Here is an 18,574-nt window from a genome sequence, read left to right as displayed (position 1 = left end):
AAACAACACCTTCTTGATCTATTGCAATGGTTGTGGTGGCACTTTCTCTGATGTCACTACTATTTTATTTCTTATTAGAATTTTATGGGACTTCTGATGCATTTCGTCTGGAGAATGAACCTCTTTTTATAAATATTCGGATACCACTTTTGAACGGGACCCATTGCTATGCATCGATTTGTAGTCTGGCGAACTATCCACTGGACTAGACCACCCGTCGAGCATAGCCTCTTATAAATATACCACCCCTTTTTAGGTATGTTCATGGTACCCCTTTTTAGGTATGTTCATGGTCGGTATCCCCAAAGCGGCATAGTTCACATATGTTCCTACCTACATATGTTATTATATATTATGGCCTTATAAAACTTCCGCCTCAGGAATTCTTCTATCAATGAAAAATAAACCTGGGCCTAAATATAATTCATTCCTTTCCATCAATCATAAAGCTCATATTTTTTATTTTATTTCATCCAGAATTTTCCAGATCTGTACCTTCTGTCTAACCAGGATTGACATATTTTTATTGAAACCACCCCTGGGGCAACTCTAAGCCATGCTGCCATATATTTTTATGAAAATAGCAGTAAAATATTTATGGATTTCGACACGATTCTAATACTATCCATTAAAGCAACGGCAACATTTATTATTTGAACCTTGAACTCTTCCCCTTTTAACTTGAAACATTTGATTTCAGACATAGATTAACTAGGAGGCGGATAGGACATCAAATAACTCAAACATGTTAGAATATGTGAAAAGATACATTTCTTCACTCCCCATCTCTTTGCCCCTCAAAATACTACACATAAATATATACTAATTTCGCTTTGTAAAATTCAAGTACCCCGAAATATCTTTGTGTGTCACAAAGGAATAACTCAAGCCGAGAGGAATGGAAAGACAGAGTGCAAGAGATATGATTGGTGTAGCTGCTGCTGCTACTGCCAGCCACATAAAAAACTCTTCACATTAAATAAATAGCTTTTCTGTTTGTGTTGTTGTTGTTTTTGCCGCTGCTGTTCATTCGTTAGTATTCTTTCTGTCTAAGAGCTTAATTTAATAATAGCAACAACAACAGCAGCAACAGCAAAATATGAATATTTCCTGCAATGAATTCACAGGATTTTAATCTCATTCATTTAGCAAGTAACCAAGCACCTGCTGTGAAAAGTCCTTAATATTTGCAATGCAAAAACAACAACAACATGACTTAATCAAAAAGTAATTTCAAACCTTAATGCTGGTTGGCAGAATGCAAAAAAATCTGATTTACTTTAATGGCAAATAATTTAATTAAATAATTTTCCTAAAAGTATGCTATGCAAAATATTATAAATTAGATTAAATTTTGAATTCGTAGAGATTAATTCATTTTGATTCATTCCTCTCGAATGGTTTAAGATCTAGGAGTTATTAAATATATGTAACTCCCACATGTCCTTAAAATGAACTAGGAATTCGGCTATATATGGATACCTCTTGCAGAACTCATCATAAACACAAATAAACGGCCCCTGCAGGTATTTTTCTGGAAATTTCCTTTGGAAGGCTTCTTATTTTCCTGATGGCAGTTTATTGGAATTTTCCTCCAGGAAGACACCTTATTGATCCACTATTTGTTAACGAATACCACTTCCTGGTTGTCTTTAATTCAGAACTCCCTCTTAGATACTCATAAGGGCTCTCTTATAGACATATACAAAGTCTTCAAATTAGACTCAGACTCAGGTGTCCCTGGTTGTAGTTTGATGACAAATTATTTTGGTGGCGATGAACACTTCACTTGGTCCATGAAGATCGCTTCGATTAATTCCTTTGTCGTCCAGAGAGACTTCTTCAGTTGTTTATGAATATGTTTTTCTGAATTCTTAGAAAGTATGGATTCTGGAAACTTAACAGGTGAACTAAAAAATCTTCCTCATTGCCGTCCATAATGAAGCCATTTTGTAGACATTCTTCTCGCTTTATAAAAAAAAACATTGCCTACATATTGATCATCAAACCTCAAGGTGGTATATGCCCACCTTATTTTGGCCATCCATAAAGGCTAGTTTCTTGTCTATAAATTTTTTCGTTCAAAAAATCACAGAATGTTTAATGACAACATTCCGATACTTTATGAAAATTTTCTTCCATTCGTCAACATAGATTTCGTCGTAAAGAATCAATCCCTGTTATCTATGAGAACTACCATAGATAATATCGATATTCCTGATAAGCCAAGAATAAGGTTTTCATTGCTTGTTTAAAGTCTTGCTTATGTTTTTTCTTATAAAAATTCCATATATATAAAGTTTTAAAGTATTCCAAAATTTCTCTATATATAAGCTACTTAAAAACAACCAGAAGTGACTTCTTATACCATAGACAGACGACAGCCTTAATTTGCATTAAAATTTTCTTAATTTGAATTAATATTTACCCCTGACAGACGAGAGTTTCTGCATTTACGAAACAGGTTTTTGCTTCAAAACAATTGTTTGTCTGTGTGTAGGATGACATTTTTTTACATTTGTTTCAATTTTTTTCGGGATTACATCTTTAGGGACTAGATACATGACATAAAGGAGGAATAGCAACTATGATCATAGCAAAACAGCTCCTGATTTAAAAAATGGTTGAGATTTGCCTGCATTTCTTATTTCTATTTTCATAAATATAAATAAATTTGACAAGAAACAATTAATTTTCGACAGCATTGCCATATTGAAATTGCCTAATTCAGTATAAATTCAGTTTGATTTTGTGCATTAACAACATATAAAAATGAGGATAATGTACAAGTTAATTTGAATTAAGGCTGTTAATGCAAATTAAGGCTGTCGTCTGTCTAGGCTATTATACACAAATTAATTACTGCTCGTAAAAAAGGGGTGATATTAAATGCCCCATATGGTCGTATAAGACTATTTTTTATTCGTCTAAGAAGGCTCTCATAAATTCGTCCCCATTTGTTCCTTTCGGGTCGTCTCAATTTACTTTAATCACTTAGGAAGAAATAAGTAAACTTACGAAAAGCATTACAGATTTTTGAGCCAATAGATACACGATCTGAAGGTGGCGTTTATAGCCAACGTAACGGGCACCTAATCAACTATCGTAAAATAAATATACTCCTTCGTTTCCTCCTCTTAAGATTGCATTTTATTTGGCTTTTATAAAAATGTTCTAGTCTTGCATAAATACGATGTTCTGTTCTGTTTTTATTAAATTAGCATCAATGCTCGGCAGTTTTCGCTTCACACCGTCTTGCTGTAAAACCATCCGTTCAAGACTTCCCCGACCACCATTAGTGAGTCACACTCAGCACATTTGGAAGTGTAGCTAAACATTTTCAATTATTTGGTTTTAGCTGGCTTTACATAACCTACTTACACAGACTGACACACACATACATACATACCTTCTATTACCCAATTCACGGCAGTGGCTACTTAAGACTTTGTCTTTTACTACTAACATAACTACCTCCCCCGTCCTCACTCTCTCTCTCCCACTCCACCTCATTACTGTCCTATTGATAATCATCAAATCTTTTGGTAATTACACAAGTCCGAAACGAATATCTGCATGCCCAGTGGCATATAAATTATCTACGCCTTTCTATTAGCCATTTGGTAAGTTAACAAGAAACTTAAGTAAGTAGAACCTCCTCCCGCTACCACTGCCACTAACAACAATAACAACAAATAATCCAAGGAAACAACAATAATAATTCTTTATCTCAGCGCTGGCATTATGTAATGTAATGTAAGTTTAGTGTATTTTGCTGTAACGGCAAGGTGGATGGCGGGGTGGGAATGGGAAGCTAGAAAAACACCAACTAACCGAAAAAAGGAACTATGGGGAGTTGTTTTCGATTTAATCGTAACTAATTTCCGGTATAAGCGTTTTCTTCGTTTCATTTCGTTTCTTGTGACTACAACAACAATGTGCTACATTTCTCTCAGGGTCTCCCTTTTCTTTTGTTTCCTTCTTCTTCTTCGTCTTCTTCAACCGTGTTTCCCCATTAATTTTCGACATTTAATTTAAGATCTAACATTTAGATTCCAGTCGAATATAACCTTCCGGTGAGTTTTTGGCTATACGCCTCCAAAGAAACACTTGTTAGCCGAAGGCCAGTGAGTCTAGGGGTGGTGGCACGGCCAACATGAAATGTATCTTCTTCTTCGTCGTCTTATGACAGATGAGGCGAGCCACTTTTAGGCGATTACTGGAGGTAGAGGAGCAAACGGTAGGGAAATGAAACTAGTAACTAGTCATTGAAGGCAATGACTCAGGCAAAGAGTCAAATTGCGATATTTGGGTGTTAGAGGGGGTTAACGTTTTAACGTTTTGTGTGGCCACCAACTAGCCACTTTTAGTCGGCTAATAAATTATCAAGATGATTGCTGGCTGGCTGGTTTGGATGACTATTTGACTGGTTGGCATTTCGTGGCAACCTGAAAAAGGCGTCTACTGTTGCGCTGCCGCTTTCGTGCCTCTTTGCAAAACAATTTCACTTTATGAATGGTAAAATTGTTGTTTTGAAATACCTTGTGCGACACGGTGTCGTGTGTTGTGTTATATTTGTTTTGAGTGTGCATAGGTAAGTGTTCTGTGTTCGGTGTGTGTGTGTGCGACATTGTTATTATGGCTGGTGTCGTATCCTTTGACGACCAACACGTTGTTGCTTGCCTGCCTGTCTGCCTGCCACTCTACACTGCTGATGTTGATATGACTGACCACAGACACAGAATGACCCACACTTAACACAACACACAATACTGCACACACACACACAGTCACAACACACCTACATTCACACACACTTCCACCAATGTTTATGGCCACGTTTACCCACACGAATTTTAACGTCCACTCAAAAACATTTGCCACCATTGGTCACGTGAGAATACAACTAACCCCATCCCACCACTTGAAATCGTACAATTTTAATGTTTGCATGCATTGAATATAAACCGAGTGGGTCATCATCGAATGGTTGACAAACAGTGACAGGCAAATGTTGAAGGATTCTCTTTCTTTGGTGAAGTGAACTATTTTCTGTTTTGGTTTATTCGTAAGAAATATAGACAATCGCAATGAGAATTTATTTTTTAAAGATATTTTTGAATAGATCAACTTTTTGAACCTATATGCAGTTTAATATAATTAGTGGAAATCGATATTTAAAGTTATGTTTTAGTTGTATATCCTTGACAGAATTTCTTTTTAAAGAAACATTTTGCTTCATTTTTTCCCAAATTTAACATTTTAGCCCCCCTACTGCCTCTTTTTGAACACCATAGACAGAATAATAATCGAAAGCTAATTAATCGGAGGGCAACCAGGCGTTTGGGTATTGTTAACATACATACGCCAACCGTACATATGTCAAAGTAGACTTTGAGCAAAAATATTTTCAAATATATATTTTTTAAGATTTCAAAATTTTCTTTGGGCCACTGTACACCCACAACAAATTTCACAAATCCCCATCCACCCCACATCAATTGCAGCAGAATTTTCAATGTGTTTTGTTGCTGTTGTTATTATTGAAACGTTGAAGTAGTAGGCACTCAACGTTGACTCTTATGGCAATATTAAGACAAGGGGCGCCATTTGAGTATTTGACCACCACCACCACCACCACCGATACCGATGCCAATAACCAACCCTGAACGATGACGATCACGTTGATGCTTTTGTTGCAATAATAATAACATTTAACTACCTTCACCTATATGCCGTACATAAACGTCTCTCGTTCGCCAACATGTCATATCCATTCCTAGAAACTACAGAAAGTTACAGGACTTCTTCATGTTCATGTAAATGTAAATATGTATATTAGTGTGAGTGGGTGTATATGTGTATGCATGCCCTTATGGTGGCAAGTCATTCACATATGTCGACGTTCCTATTGTTGATGTAGGCTCCCAATTGGTATTTCCTTTGAATGAAATATGTGGTTGTGTAGTCGTATTTTTGGATCGCTGTTGTATTGAAAGATGTTTGGTGTACCACCCGTATGTTGGCTCAGAGACGTAGGAAAATACAAAGGGATTTGAAGCTAAGGTAAAGCTTGTAAATGTCTTTTACAGGAGTACAAAATGGGGATTTGAAGAAAGTCGAATAGGGTTTTCTAAATAAAGATTTTGTAACAAGGACCCTGAAGTCTTGTAGAGCTATGTCATAGATGGCTTCGGCGCTGCTTATCTCATAGAGGTAAATTATATACAAAATCCGTAATGTCCTATAAAAGCATATATAGAAAGATCACCAACAATACACTTTGAAAGAATTTCATATATTAGGGAAGGCCATAAAGAACTTCCTGAGAAAGTTTCTAGAGACTTTTTAAAGATGATACAGTTCGAACTTCCAAAATGGCTCAGATTTAAGTCATTTAATCGAAAAGCATAACACTTTTATATAAGAACACTAAAGTGAATTGCTTCAAAAATTCTGGAAGAATTCCATAGGAAACTGCAACTTTAGGTATGCAGACAAGGGCTACAATATATTTTTCTGGTCTAAGCAACACTTAGTGACGTCATCTAGTATTAAAATTGAAAGAGTACATCGATTATCTGGTTAAAAAAATCAATAGTGTTCAACGACCACTCAAAGACAAAGGTCGCCAAAAAGCAGACGTTGTGTTAAAGAACGTTCATGACTGGCATGATCTGATAATGATCGTAATGTGACCTATCATGGGCTAGCATAAATCCATATTGCCATGAAAGTTTATATCGTTGGTTCCTCACAATTTTATAATCGCTCTAAAAATATCATGTAAATTGATGAAAAAAAGTCATGAAAAACTACAATTGCGGTTTTTGGTCCATGTTTTTAAGATTGTCACAAATGACGAATTGTGGATCTATGCGTATGGGGCCTAAAAATAACAGCAATCGATTGTGTGGTTTTTCGGAGACGAGCCAAATCTTCACACATTTGTTTGCTTGAAGTTCGAAAAACGAACAAGAGATAAGTCTCATTATTCATCATGACAATGCGTCCCTCACACAGGGCCTCACAGCCCTGACATGGCATTCAGTGTCTTTCCCGCCCAGAGTATGCGGCTGACACGTTTAAAAACTATATTTTGGGGATGTTTCAATCAAATTTTGTTGATAAATATTCGAATTTTTCATTATTAGGCCAGAAATATAGCGCTCGTACCATAAAATAAAGGTTCTTAAGGTCTGAAATAATGAATAATAAAATAATGAAAAATAACCGTAAGTATTGGTGAAAGAAGCTCCCAACGGTTTGCTATATTTTCTATAAGATGACTACGAAGTCACCTGTAGGAATTCCCGAAGTTTTCTGTAATACTACCGTAAATACAATTCTAAATATTCTTATAGCCCGTTTACGTTTGAATATATGCCAAAAAAATCCTCATGAAGGAGGTCTAATGTAATGTGTAAATTGGGTTCTTTCTCATCAGAAAATATGCACCTAAAAAAATTTATCTTAGAAGTTCATTCATAATTCCGTTCTGGGCCATAGAAGCATGTAACAACATTTACAACTTTCAGATGTAAACCCCCTCCAAAAATGAATGACTTTTAGCCACTCCATTCCTATGTCTGGGGCTGTTGCTATTTTGTTGTACTTTATGATGATGATAATAGTTGTGTGTGTATGTGTGTGCAAAACATGTGAAAATGTTCTATATGCTGCTGACCTCATTCCCAGTGGACGCAATGTTCAAATAAAAAAGCAACAACAAAAAAGCGCACAAATGAAAAAAACTGTAATAATATAACAAAAGGCGACTCTTAACCGAAAAGCACGAAACAATGACTAACCAACGTTTTTTTTTTTCTCGCTCTCTTTCCAATTTTTTTTGTGCCGTATGAACAAGAATTTACGAGTTGTATATTTGATACATATGTTTGTATATAAATATATATGTGATACACATACAGATTTAAACATGTGCCTTGTATACTGCATACTACATATATATGCTTGTGTCTGTTTGATATATATTCTTTGTGTCTAGCACATATTTACAACACCCCTGATGTCAAAACAATAAAGTTAAAATTGCAACATATGTGTTAGACGAGGACGAGGAGAACGAGAACGACACGGATGATGATGATAAAGAAGTTGGGGCAGTCAGCCAACCAAGACCCCCTCCTCCACCGATTTTCACAACTTATCATTCAAGAAGCCCATGACTCCATTCGCACAAACACACACACACACTTACAGCAAGTCGACCTTCCAAGTAAACCATATATATTTAGAACTTCATTGGAAAATAAATTTAATATGAAGTTTTTTTTCCCCACTTTGCATATTTTATGGAGTCATGAAGGGAAAAGAATAATTTCCCTTACTTTTGATTAGGATCTTTGTTCCTCTTAACATTCTGTGGAGAAAGGTTTTCCGTTTTGGTTTTTTTTTTTTTTTGCATTCTGTGCCAATCAAAATTTTGTAAATATTTATTTTTCATAATATTGATAGGCATACAACAAAAACGAAGATGAAAGTAAATGTAGCTTTTTAGGTGTACAGAAGTACCTTAATATTCATATGTAGGAACATAGTTATATTTATATATTACATACTTTGGAGTACATTATATATTGACATGTTCAATGTGAAAATGTCAGTAATTTATGAAAAAGGTCTTGTAGAGTTTTGATAAATTACATTTGAAAATTTAATATTAAAACTGCAGCCAGGCGGCGTATACGTGATGTTAAGTTAAAACTCCTACATGGCGTATACGTTCTGTGAACTTGTATACGCCACCCCTCACATGTACATGTTATCAGAGCAAGCACAGTTTATTTAATTTCAATTTTTTATAGAATGTTATAATTTTTAAATATTAAGTAAATTATTTTTATACAAATTCGTAAGCCAATTTCGTAAGTCTAACATAATTTGTTTAATCTCAGGCCCCGATGTTAAGCCACAAATTATGTTTATCTTTTTTACTTTCTTTGTAAACTTTATTTCCATAATAAAAAAAACATACAATAATGACTGATACAATATTTCGTATAATAAAGAATAATGTTTACCAATGTATGGCATAGCTTCTTTTGAAAGCATCCAATTTGATGTCAATCAAGGCGGTATATAAACTTTTTTCATGCAATAAAAACAAACAATTGCCAGACAGATAAAGACCAATTTCTATAGAAAAATGTTTTCATTCATCTACATTTATGAGTTGTCTGGATATCTATTTAATAACAAAAATAACCGAATTGAAATTACAGGAAAATTAAATTAACATTACAATAAATTTAGACATTTTCAGAGAATTTAATGGGAATCTGGCGAATTGCATAAGAAATATTATTATCAATGTTTTTGTTATCATTTTGTATTTTTTCTTAAGAACAAGGTCACTGTGTTGACATAGATTAGGTTATTGACATACTAAAGGTCTTCTTGGAATTGTTCAGTGTCATTTTCGAAAAATTGTGGGGGAATAATGAAAAGTTTTACTCTGGAAGGAAAAATAGAATTATTTAACATTTAAACATATTAAATTATACAAATTTTAACGTAATTTTTAAAGTCTCCAACGTTTAAAAGATAAATGGAAAAACAGTTCCTTATGTTTTATCCCGTGTACGAATAAAATTTTTTCACAGTAAGAAAGCAGGATAATCTAAAAAATAATAAATGGTGACTTATGTCTGTAATCCATATAATCAAGGAATTATTAACGCCTACGTTTTTTATAAACGCTACGATTAAATATATTTTTGGCCACTTAATGTTGCCTAGCGCCATCTGAGGAAAGTTCGTTTTTGTTTTTTGATGATTCGACGTAGGAAATTGTTTACAGTGACTTTAGAAATAAAATTGACAAAAAATTAAAAAAGAAATTTAAACATTTGTACGTTCCTTATCTCTCCAAACAAATTCATGGGCACCGCAAACTGATTTATTTTCAACAAAGAACAATTCGAAATTAGCTTAGGATGCGAACTTTTAGGTAAAAAGATGCTTAAAATGTTTGTTAGATTTCTAGTAAAACATTTATACATTTTTTTAAGTGGTTATAAACCCTTAATATGAACTCAACAAGCGACCGTTGTGCCACAGAACATTGACGTCGTGCATGAACTGAGATAGAGAGGCGTCACGCTATGTCCCGAGTTCATATTAACTGCGGCCAAAAATGTAAGGAGTTATCATAGGTGAATGAAATTCAGTACAAATGCAAATTATTGGCCTAAAAAACAAGTGACAAAAATTTGGATAGATCGGGCCAAGATTTGGTATACCTCCCATATAATGGGTCTTGAGAATTTAACGCTTTTTGGTCTATAAAATCGTTAATATTAAACCAAATTCAATGAAATTTGTCAATTTATATCTACATGGGTATATAAAGCAGCTGACAAAAAATTTGATATATCGGACCAGGATTTGATATACTCCCCATGTAATGGGTCTTGAAAATTTCACTCTTTTGGCCTATATAATCTTTAACATTCAACCAAATTCAATGAAAATTACCAGTTTACATCTACTTAGGTCTATAAAGCACCTGACAAACATTGTCGACAGGTGCAAACACTTTTTTTTTAATTCAAGCGATATTAGTAAGATTCTCACATGTGGACCTATGCTTCGTATGAGTCCGAAATAGCAAATGTCCGTGTGGGTATTTGAAGACCAGACAAATCGAACAATAGTTGTTCGTGGAAGAAGCATTTCCAAGAACATGGTCACATATTTCAGTGTTATACCACAATTTGTTTGCCTGAAGTCTTCGTAGGAATTCGAAAAACGAACAAGAGATGATGAATTCGTTGTCCACCTTCTAATATTGGTATACCGTGGCGTATAAGTACTGACGAGATGTTGAAGCATACATCATACGCCAACCATGACGGTTTTAAATATTAAACCGGAGTGTTATGTGGGGGCTATGTCAAAACAATCTTTCGAGAAGATGAAATATCATATTACAACTTATGTTGGAATATTCAGTAGCGACCTTCAACATAACATTTTATCATGGGACTATATTGAAAAAAATTTTTAAGCTAGTTTTTTTTCATCAATAACCCGGAATGCCATTTCGGTAGGAAATTTTCCAGGACCACCAAAATACATGAAAAACGGCCTTTTCTTAGAGGTTTTGTTCAAATATGGTCTACTTTTGCAAATATTCTGCGAGGGAGTTTAAAACCCACTGGTTAAAACGGATATCACAATGGATCCAAAATTTATAGGAATGAAAATTTTAATTTAGGATTGGATCGGTTTCTTCAACCTCTGAATTTGAACTCAAATACTATTACATGGGGTGCATGCTCTTCATTCTTTGGCAAATCTCGATTGAGCTAGATTTTAATGAAAACGAGCGCACATATACATTAGGAGATCAAATATACCTGTCATGAGCTTTCTACCCAGATAATAATAATATGAAGAGCACTGCTCTGGACGAATAAAATTGCAGTTGAAATTATGGGACTATATTGAAGCATTTGCTGAGAAAAGTTTTTATCCATCGATAGCTCCAAACCCCCTTTTCGGTTGGAAATTCGCAAAGGAGCGCAAAAATACCTAAAATGAGGCATTTATATATGTCAAAAAGCACACTTTTTTTGTTCTGTAAAGAATATTTTGACACACCAAGAATGTAATACAAAATTTTTGCTACGTCGGCCCATGAAACTCAAAAATGGAACGAAAAATGGGTCAACATTTGCTAGAGTAACTAAAGAACAATAAATATTGTTTAAAATAAAAATAAATCCCATTTTTAAAACCCTACCCTTTTTTCTTGGAGTCTAGTTAATCAAAGTGTTCTCCTTCGTCACCGTGCATGTCCAATAAAACATTCTTAGAAAATTACTTTATGCATTTGAAATTCATATTTCATTTAAAATTCAAAACAATATTTTATTCTGCCACGATTTTTGCAATTGTCCTTGTTGTAATTATTATAAATATATTCAAAAAAATATATATGTACATATATATACATTTATTTACAGAAATGAACATGGACGTGCATATATAATAATAATATGATGGAACAAGTTTCTCCATAGTTCCATGGTTCGAACACATAAAATGCATTTTAAAAAATTCTAGTTTCATTCTCATGCTTTCTTCAGTTGTTACTTTTGTGAGTGTGTGTGTGTGCCTGTCTCAACGTTATGTTTGTTGCAACTTTCAGTCTTAGTCAGTGGATTTTCCTTTTTTCTTGCTCTGTGTGTGTTTTTCGATGTTGCTATTCTACGATAATATTTCATTTTTTCGTGTTCTCATCCTCCTCTTTTTTCGGTCTGTTTTTATGTTTCATTGCAGCGAAGAGAACGTTTGGAAGCTTTGTGAACAAGTAAAGAAAACACGTATCGATGAACTCTCGAAATGCTATGCCGTGTTTGTATCAAATGAGGGTCGCACTGTACCGCTGTGGCGCCAGAAAGCAGGACGTGGCGATGACCAAGTTGTGATATGGGTAAGTGTTGCGTTTTTATATAGTTTTCAACCCACTTTCCGTCCTTTTCCTCCTCCTCCTCCTCCTTTTGACGGAAAGTAGCCCCTCGTACAAACTTAATCCATTTTACACCCTCACGTCCAGTCAGTCAGGACATGCACAAGGCACCATCATCATCGTCGTCGTCGTTGACGACTGACTACTGTGCTGTGCTGCCACTGGGACCCAAGTGAATTCATTTTGTTTTTAATTTCGTTTTACATTCAAATCTGCATTTTACTCGTCGTCGTCATCATCGTCGCCGTTGTTGTTTTTGTTGTTGTTGTTTTGTATTTTATTTATGATAATTTTCTCATTGTTCTAATGTTTTACTGCTGCTTTTACTTAACTAAAAATTATTTACTACAACATTTTGTTTCGTTTCATTTCGTGTGAGTACCCCCTCGAGGAACATGCTTAATAGGACCCTCTAGGGCCCAGGGAACCTGTAATAATGTTCGCAAACACGCACACTTGTTATGTCGTTTTTTTTTATTTTTTGTTTGTTTGCTTATTTTTTTTATTGCGAATAAAATTGTTAGAGCTGCCCAAGGAGAATGGGCCTTCGGCAATGGCTTAAAAACTTTATGCATGACCAGCAACAACAAAAACAATACCCAACGAATAGTAAATATGACCAACGCATTTACAGCGAAAAAAGCGCAATTAACACGCATTGTAAGAAAAAAAAAACACAAACACAAGAACAACAACGAACGACACTTACATGTATACAAGTATTGTTGTTGTGTTGTCGATTCTCTAGCCCATGCGTGGCCATTATGGCCACCCAGTCTTACCAATCCGTCGCCACATCCACAAATAGCCGGCATGTCCGGTATGTAGACAACAGTGGATTTTCATGTCACCGCCACCAATACCACCTCCACCACCACGGAATGCTCCTCTTGGTCACAGGTGTTTTCCCAACAAAACAGAGGCACTTAAGTATCGCAACACTATTTAATTGAAGTGACAGGCATCAATGGTCATGTCGAAACTTAGAACGGTGACAAATCAAGCGATCGGTGGTGGAAGGGTGGCGGGTGACTGAGACTGTGTTACTTACTTAATGGCCAGGGAAATTTAAACTTTAAAAATATTTGTGGAGGAACATTATGGGCAGAATGTAATCTTAGAAGAACGGAGGGGAATAGAACCTTCTACACTTCCATTAGTGAGTTCTTCAGTGGTTACGGACCACCACCAAAACTATGATATTACAATGTATCATTCTGGTTCGACCAGGGGATGCGAACTAAACTGTTACATGTATGTTATGTATTCTTGACACGCGTTTGTCCGGTTTTCTGAAACCGCTTTCACCACATGTGAAAGAAATTATAGACTATGAATCGACGTATCTTTTGAAAAGGGTTCACAATAATCAAAGATGAGTAAAGTACAGCACAGCCATATCTCGGTTGAGCTAGACTTTAATTAAAACAAATCGTAAAAAAAACTGCTGTGGACGTTCTCCATATAAATGACCCTGTCCTTTTTGAATCCTCCGGCCTCAGGTATCTGCGATAAATTGCGTCATATAAGAGCCCTACCAACTGAAGGTGTACCAGCACAAATTTCGATGGTTGCCATAAGGCTTATGAAGAATTGAAATGTCAAGCCTTAAGCAATTGAGTGAGTTCCCTCATCATACTGTCGGCAAAGATCCTGATTTGCTAGTCGCTACGCTTCTTACAGGTGTTATTGTCAGCATTATTCATTTCAAAATCTCATGGGTGGTATTCTCGAAATCAAAAGAGAATACTATTAACTTTCGAATTTTTTACTCTATTCCATTCTCATTACCTATCTCTCCTAAGAACTCAACAGAGTTGCTTATAACATTCACCACCGAATTCCATGCCATTAAAATTCCCCGAACATTCCTAATAAACCATATTTTTGTATTTTTTAACTCCTTCCGATAAAAAAAAATAAAAATCCATTTACTTTTTTCTTTTCAAGGACTATCATGTTTTCTTCATGCACAATCCCAGTCCGAATAGATGTTTGGTATTCGATTTAGATACAACGCTACCATTTCCCACATATTTTCACAAATATGTGACAGAAACGTTTCGTTCCGATTTAGCTTTAAGACCAGAACATCACAGGTAATTACAATACACACACACAAACAATATCACGTAAATTACACAGCTAATTTTAATTGTCTCATTTATCTCTCTCCATCCCTCTCTATGTCGCTTTAATAGATTCTTTCGTGTAATACCTGCTGAAACATATCTTGCGGAATTCTCCTCGGATCGTAGGCATATGAGAAGGCCAGATGGTAGCTGGATAAAGCCACCACCCTCATATCCGCCCATACAATCGTGCAGTGAGTACTACTGTTAGGCGATAGTTGACTTGACATCTCTCGCCCTTTCTCCCACTCTTTAATTCATTATTGATTTCTGGTTTGGTTTGGTTTGTTTTTTTTTTTTTTTTTTTTTTTTGTAGGCAATGCCCACACCCTTGGCGATTTCATATGCATGAGTCCTGGCAAAGGTCCTGGTACGGTTTACAGCCTATCTGAGTTTGTGCAAAACTTTTATAAATCACCCAATGCTGTGGCCCAGCAAAACAACAAATAATATCATCCATCATCGGCTATGTTTAATGGGTAATTAATTAATTAATTATTTTTTGGGTTACAAACAAAGCAAAGAGGAAAAATACAAATAACTAAAATTAATTAAGTTATTTTTTAATACTACTTAATAAATAAAAAATAAATAAATTTAATTATAATTTTCAAATGAACATAATTAACAAATAAAGACATGTTAAGATAAATTAACAACATTCAAAAGAAGATAAAGAAGAAGAAAACGTGGATTAAAAATTAAAAAGACTACAGCACTTTATATATAAAGAAATTAAAAAAAAAAAAACATAAGAAAAACAAACTTATATACAGTGACAAAAACAAACAATTTCTTAAGCAAACATTTTTAAGCTCGTGACAAATGTAAAATTAAATAAAAACTTTTTTTGAACAATTTATATTTATTAACACAATTTTTTTATTATATTTTATAATAATATGGCTTGGTTTTTTTAAGAAAATAAATTCCACTTAATATAACCCGCCCAAACCAACAACATATATTAGCACATAATCCACATCTTTGGTGCCCTGTCCCCATCCAAAAGAATGAATCTATTATTAAGTGTTTTTACATTTATTCGTTTGCTATCTGTTTTTGTAACAATAACAAGAAACAGCCAACACAAATTATTATTTATTTATGAAAAATACTTTATTCAGTTGTGTGTGTGTGTTTTTGTGTGACTTTGTATGGATATAGTTTATAAGCCACTACTGGTTTGTGCGGCTACATGATGTGCCATCAAAGCAGGACGACAATGCACGTCATTTTAAATTATTTTCACAGGAAATTGGCCTCTTGATGGTTAAATGCAACATGTCATGCATGCCAGTTTGTTGCTTGCTTGCAACTTTTCACCAGTTTTAGTTTTCTTCGAAAACACCAGCAGCTACAACAACAACAAAACAACTATACTCGAATTTGAGACATGTGTTGAAAGTTTAACTCTTTGTTGACATCATAAATTATCCAATAGAGCTGGTAAATGTTCTTTCAGAATTTCTAAAGTGCTGACCAAGAAACTTTTATTATCCTAGTAAGCTGTTGGGAATAGAGGGGGATTAACGAAGTTTGAAAAAAGAATGAAAACAAGTAGCTTTTGAAGTAAACTTTATGTTTAAGTGTGTATCCGTTGGGATCTAATTAGATCAAGTCGATATCATTATAAGGACGTTATCTTAAATCTCCAAAAAGCTCAGTCCTTTATTTGGATTATAACCAGAAATTTCACCTTGTCCCCAGATCCATCCTCGTAATATACCAGGGGATTTTTTATTGTTCAGAAATTATCAATAATTTTAGCAATTCAGATTTGACTACATACCCAGGGATTTATTTCATATCTAGTTATTACTTAATAAAATATAAATAGGCTCACATTTTGGCGAAATAAGTGATAAGTCCATATTTGCTGCTAGAGATCATATATGACCACATCGTTTGGTCTTTTGTATCCGATACGACTTTTATAAAACAAAATTCTTTTATAAAAACATATATGAAGTAAAGGCTGATCGAAGGTGAATTTTTGGATCTGTAATTTTTATATTTCTTGGCTACATCGATGGCTCATCCTAAACATGTCGCATTTGTTTTAATTATTATATCTTATTGCCTTCAGCAGGACAATAACGCACTGCTCTTATCTTCTATTGGAGGCCACTACACGTGTGTATAGGTATAATTTTAGGTTTTAACATATTTCGGATATGATCGGATTTCATGAAATTTTAAAAAATAAAAGCCATATAAAACGTACAGGCACCATATTACAAATCCACAAAATTTCATAAAATAATCATATATTTTTTATATAATAAATTTTTTCACAATGTCCATGCTTTCAAAAAATATTTATATATACATACAATTTCTGGGTAACATCATATATATATACCATACTTTAATTCGCAAATTAATATACAAATTAACGAAAAACATTTAATGTACAATTATTATTACTTTGTAAATGCAAACCCCCCGAATATCAATTATTTATATATGTATTTATAAACAATTTATAATTTACTCTTTTTCTTATATAAAAAATACTCGCACTTATGCATTTTTTTCTAAAAAAATAAACCCCTTCCAAAATCTCTTGTTATTTGTTCTTAACAAAACTATAATATCAAATTAAACAGAAAACGGACTAAAATTATTTTTCTAATTTTCTAATTTATACTATAAAAAAATTCTTTTTTATACATTAACCTTAAAAAAAGAAAACAAATGTTTGTTTACAATATGAGACTGAAAGTAGTGGTCAAAAAAAGTAGTTGTTGTGAATGCACTAGATCAACAAACAATTTACATACCTTTGTTATGATTTTATTTTATGTTGTTAATTTTTAAATAGTAGCTTATAGTAAGGATGTGGAAGGCCAATAAGTTTGTATTTTAGATGCATATATGGCAACGATTTCAAAAAGAATCGAATGCCCTTATTGATCTTTTCCGCCTTCAGTTTATTTTCGCCGCCAGAAAACCGCTTCCCTAGAAACCCGAAATATAGAATTGTGTAGTGAACAAGAAATATAAATAATCCAGTGATGGTAAATTTAACCGCTCAAAAGACTGATGCCTTGTTAAATATGGTTAATAAGAATATTTTTTTTCTACTCTCGTTTTTATTTTCGAAATACTTCCAAAAGTCATATAATGAAATCTCAACTCCCTCCACCTAAAATATTACTGCTGTCAACTGTCATTTTACTTTCACAAAGTCCGTTTATCTGTTTAATTAAATAAAACACTGTGTTTTCTCCTGTTATTTCCAATATTAACAATGAGTTATATATATTTAAATTAAATAATATATTTAAATTAAATAATTAAAAACAAAAATGGTAAACTATTACTTAAGTCTTTATTGAATCTGATGATAAATTAAGCAAGAAACAGATTACCAGTAGTGATAGCTTCGTATATGGAAATTTCTCTAAGGATGTTCAATTTCCTGCTGTGGTGGATGAATGTGTTTCTAGCAAAACAACAACAAATTAAAGTTAACATTGTTTCTAGTCTAACATAATATTTTATCATACATTTTTGCAATTCATATAAGTATAAGTTGTATAACACTTTTTTAATATTTAAATTCTTTAATTGTCTATTAAATTGGCATAATTTGTTGGTTTAAATTTGAATTGTTTATTTTTTTTAAATAAAAAAGTTAAAAATATTAATCGCTACAATTATAGGGGAGTAATAAAAAAAACAAAAAATTAATGTAATTGATTTTTATATTATATACATAAACTTTATATTTTGTAATAGTGAAGATGCTTATAAATCTGTAGAGTCCTCCTGGGTGAGATTATTTGGTTTCACTTGGCTTATTTATTTATTAGGTCTATGAAAATTAGATCAGATCATTGAAATATATTAAAATAGTACTGAATTTGAAACCGGATGTACAAAAAAGACTAAACATGTTGGGTTAATAAAACAATATAAATACCCCACATAGACC

At 33.7% G+C, this 18,574-nt stretch overlaps 2 protein-coding genes across 3 annotated transcripts in view; one reads left to right on the top strand and one right to left on the bottom strand.

Moving 5' to 3' along the window:
• The window catches only part of LOC133336438 (protein N-terminal glutamine amidohydrolase), a 36,157-nt gene extending 21,025 nt beyond the window's left edge, over window positions 1-15,132 (top strand). The window contains exons 2-5 of the mRNA XM_061544733.1: window positions 12,310-12,463; window positions 14,450-14,598; window positions 14,701-14,825; window positions 14,948-15,132. Of these exons, the coding sequence (XP_061400717.1) occupies window positions 12,310-12,463; window positions 14,450-14,598; window positions 14,701-14,825; window positions 14,948-15,081 (562 nt within the window). The 3' untranslated portion in view covers window positions 15,082-15,132. The remainder of the gene's footprint in view (window positions 1-12,309; window positions 12,464-14,449; window positions 14,599-14,700; window positions 14,826-14,947) is intronic.
• Window positions 1-18,574, bottom strand: part of LOC133336437 (protein lifeguard 1) — a 307,141-nt gene that overhangs the window by 79,403 nt on the left and 209,164 nt on the right. The gene's annotated exons all lie outside the window — the stretch shown is intronic.

The sequence above is a fragment of the Musca vetustissima genome, unplaced genomic scaffold (assembly GCF_032173495.1).
Source record: "Musca vetustissima isolate MV318-11 ecotype Yass unplaced genomic scaffold, APGP_CSIRO_Mvet_v1 utg4709, whole genome shotgun sequence".
NCBI lineage: Eukaryota > Metazoa > Arthropoda > Insecta > Diptera > Muscidae > Musca > Musca vetustissima.
The sequence above is the reverse complement of the archived record's forward strand: the minus strand, read 5'-3'. Positions and strand labels throughout refer to the sequence as shown.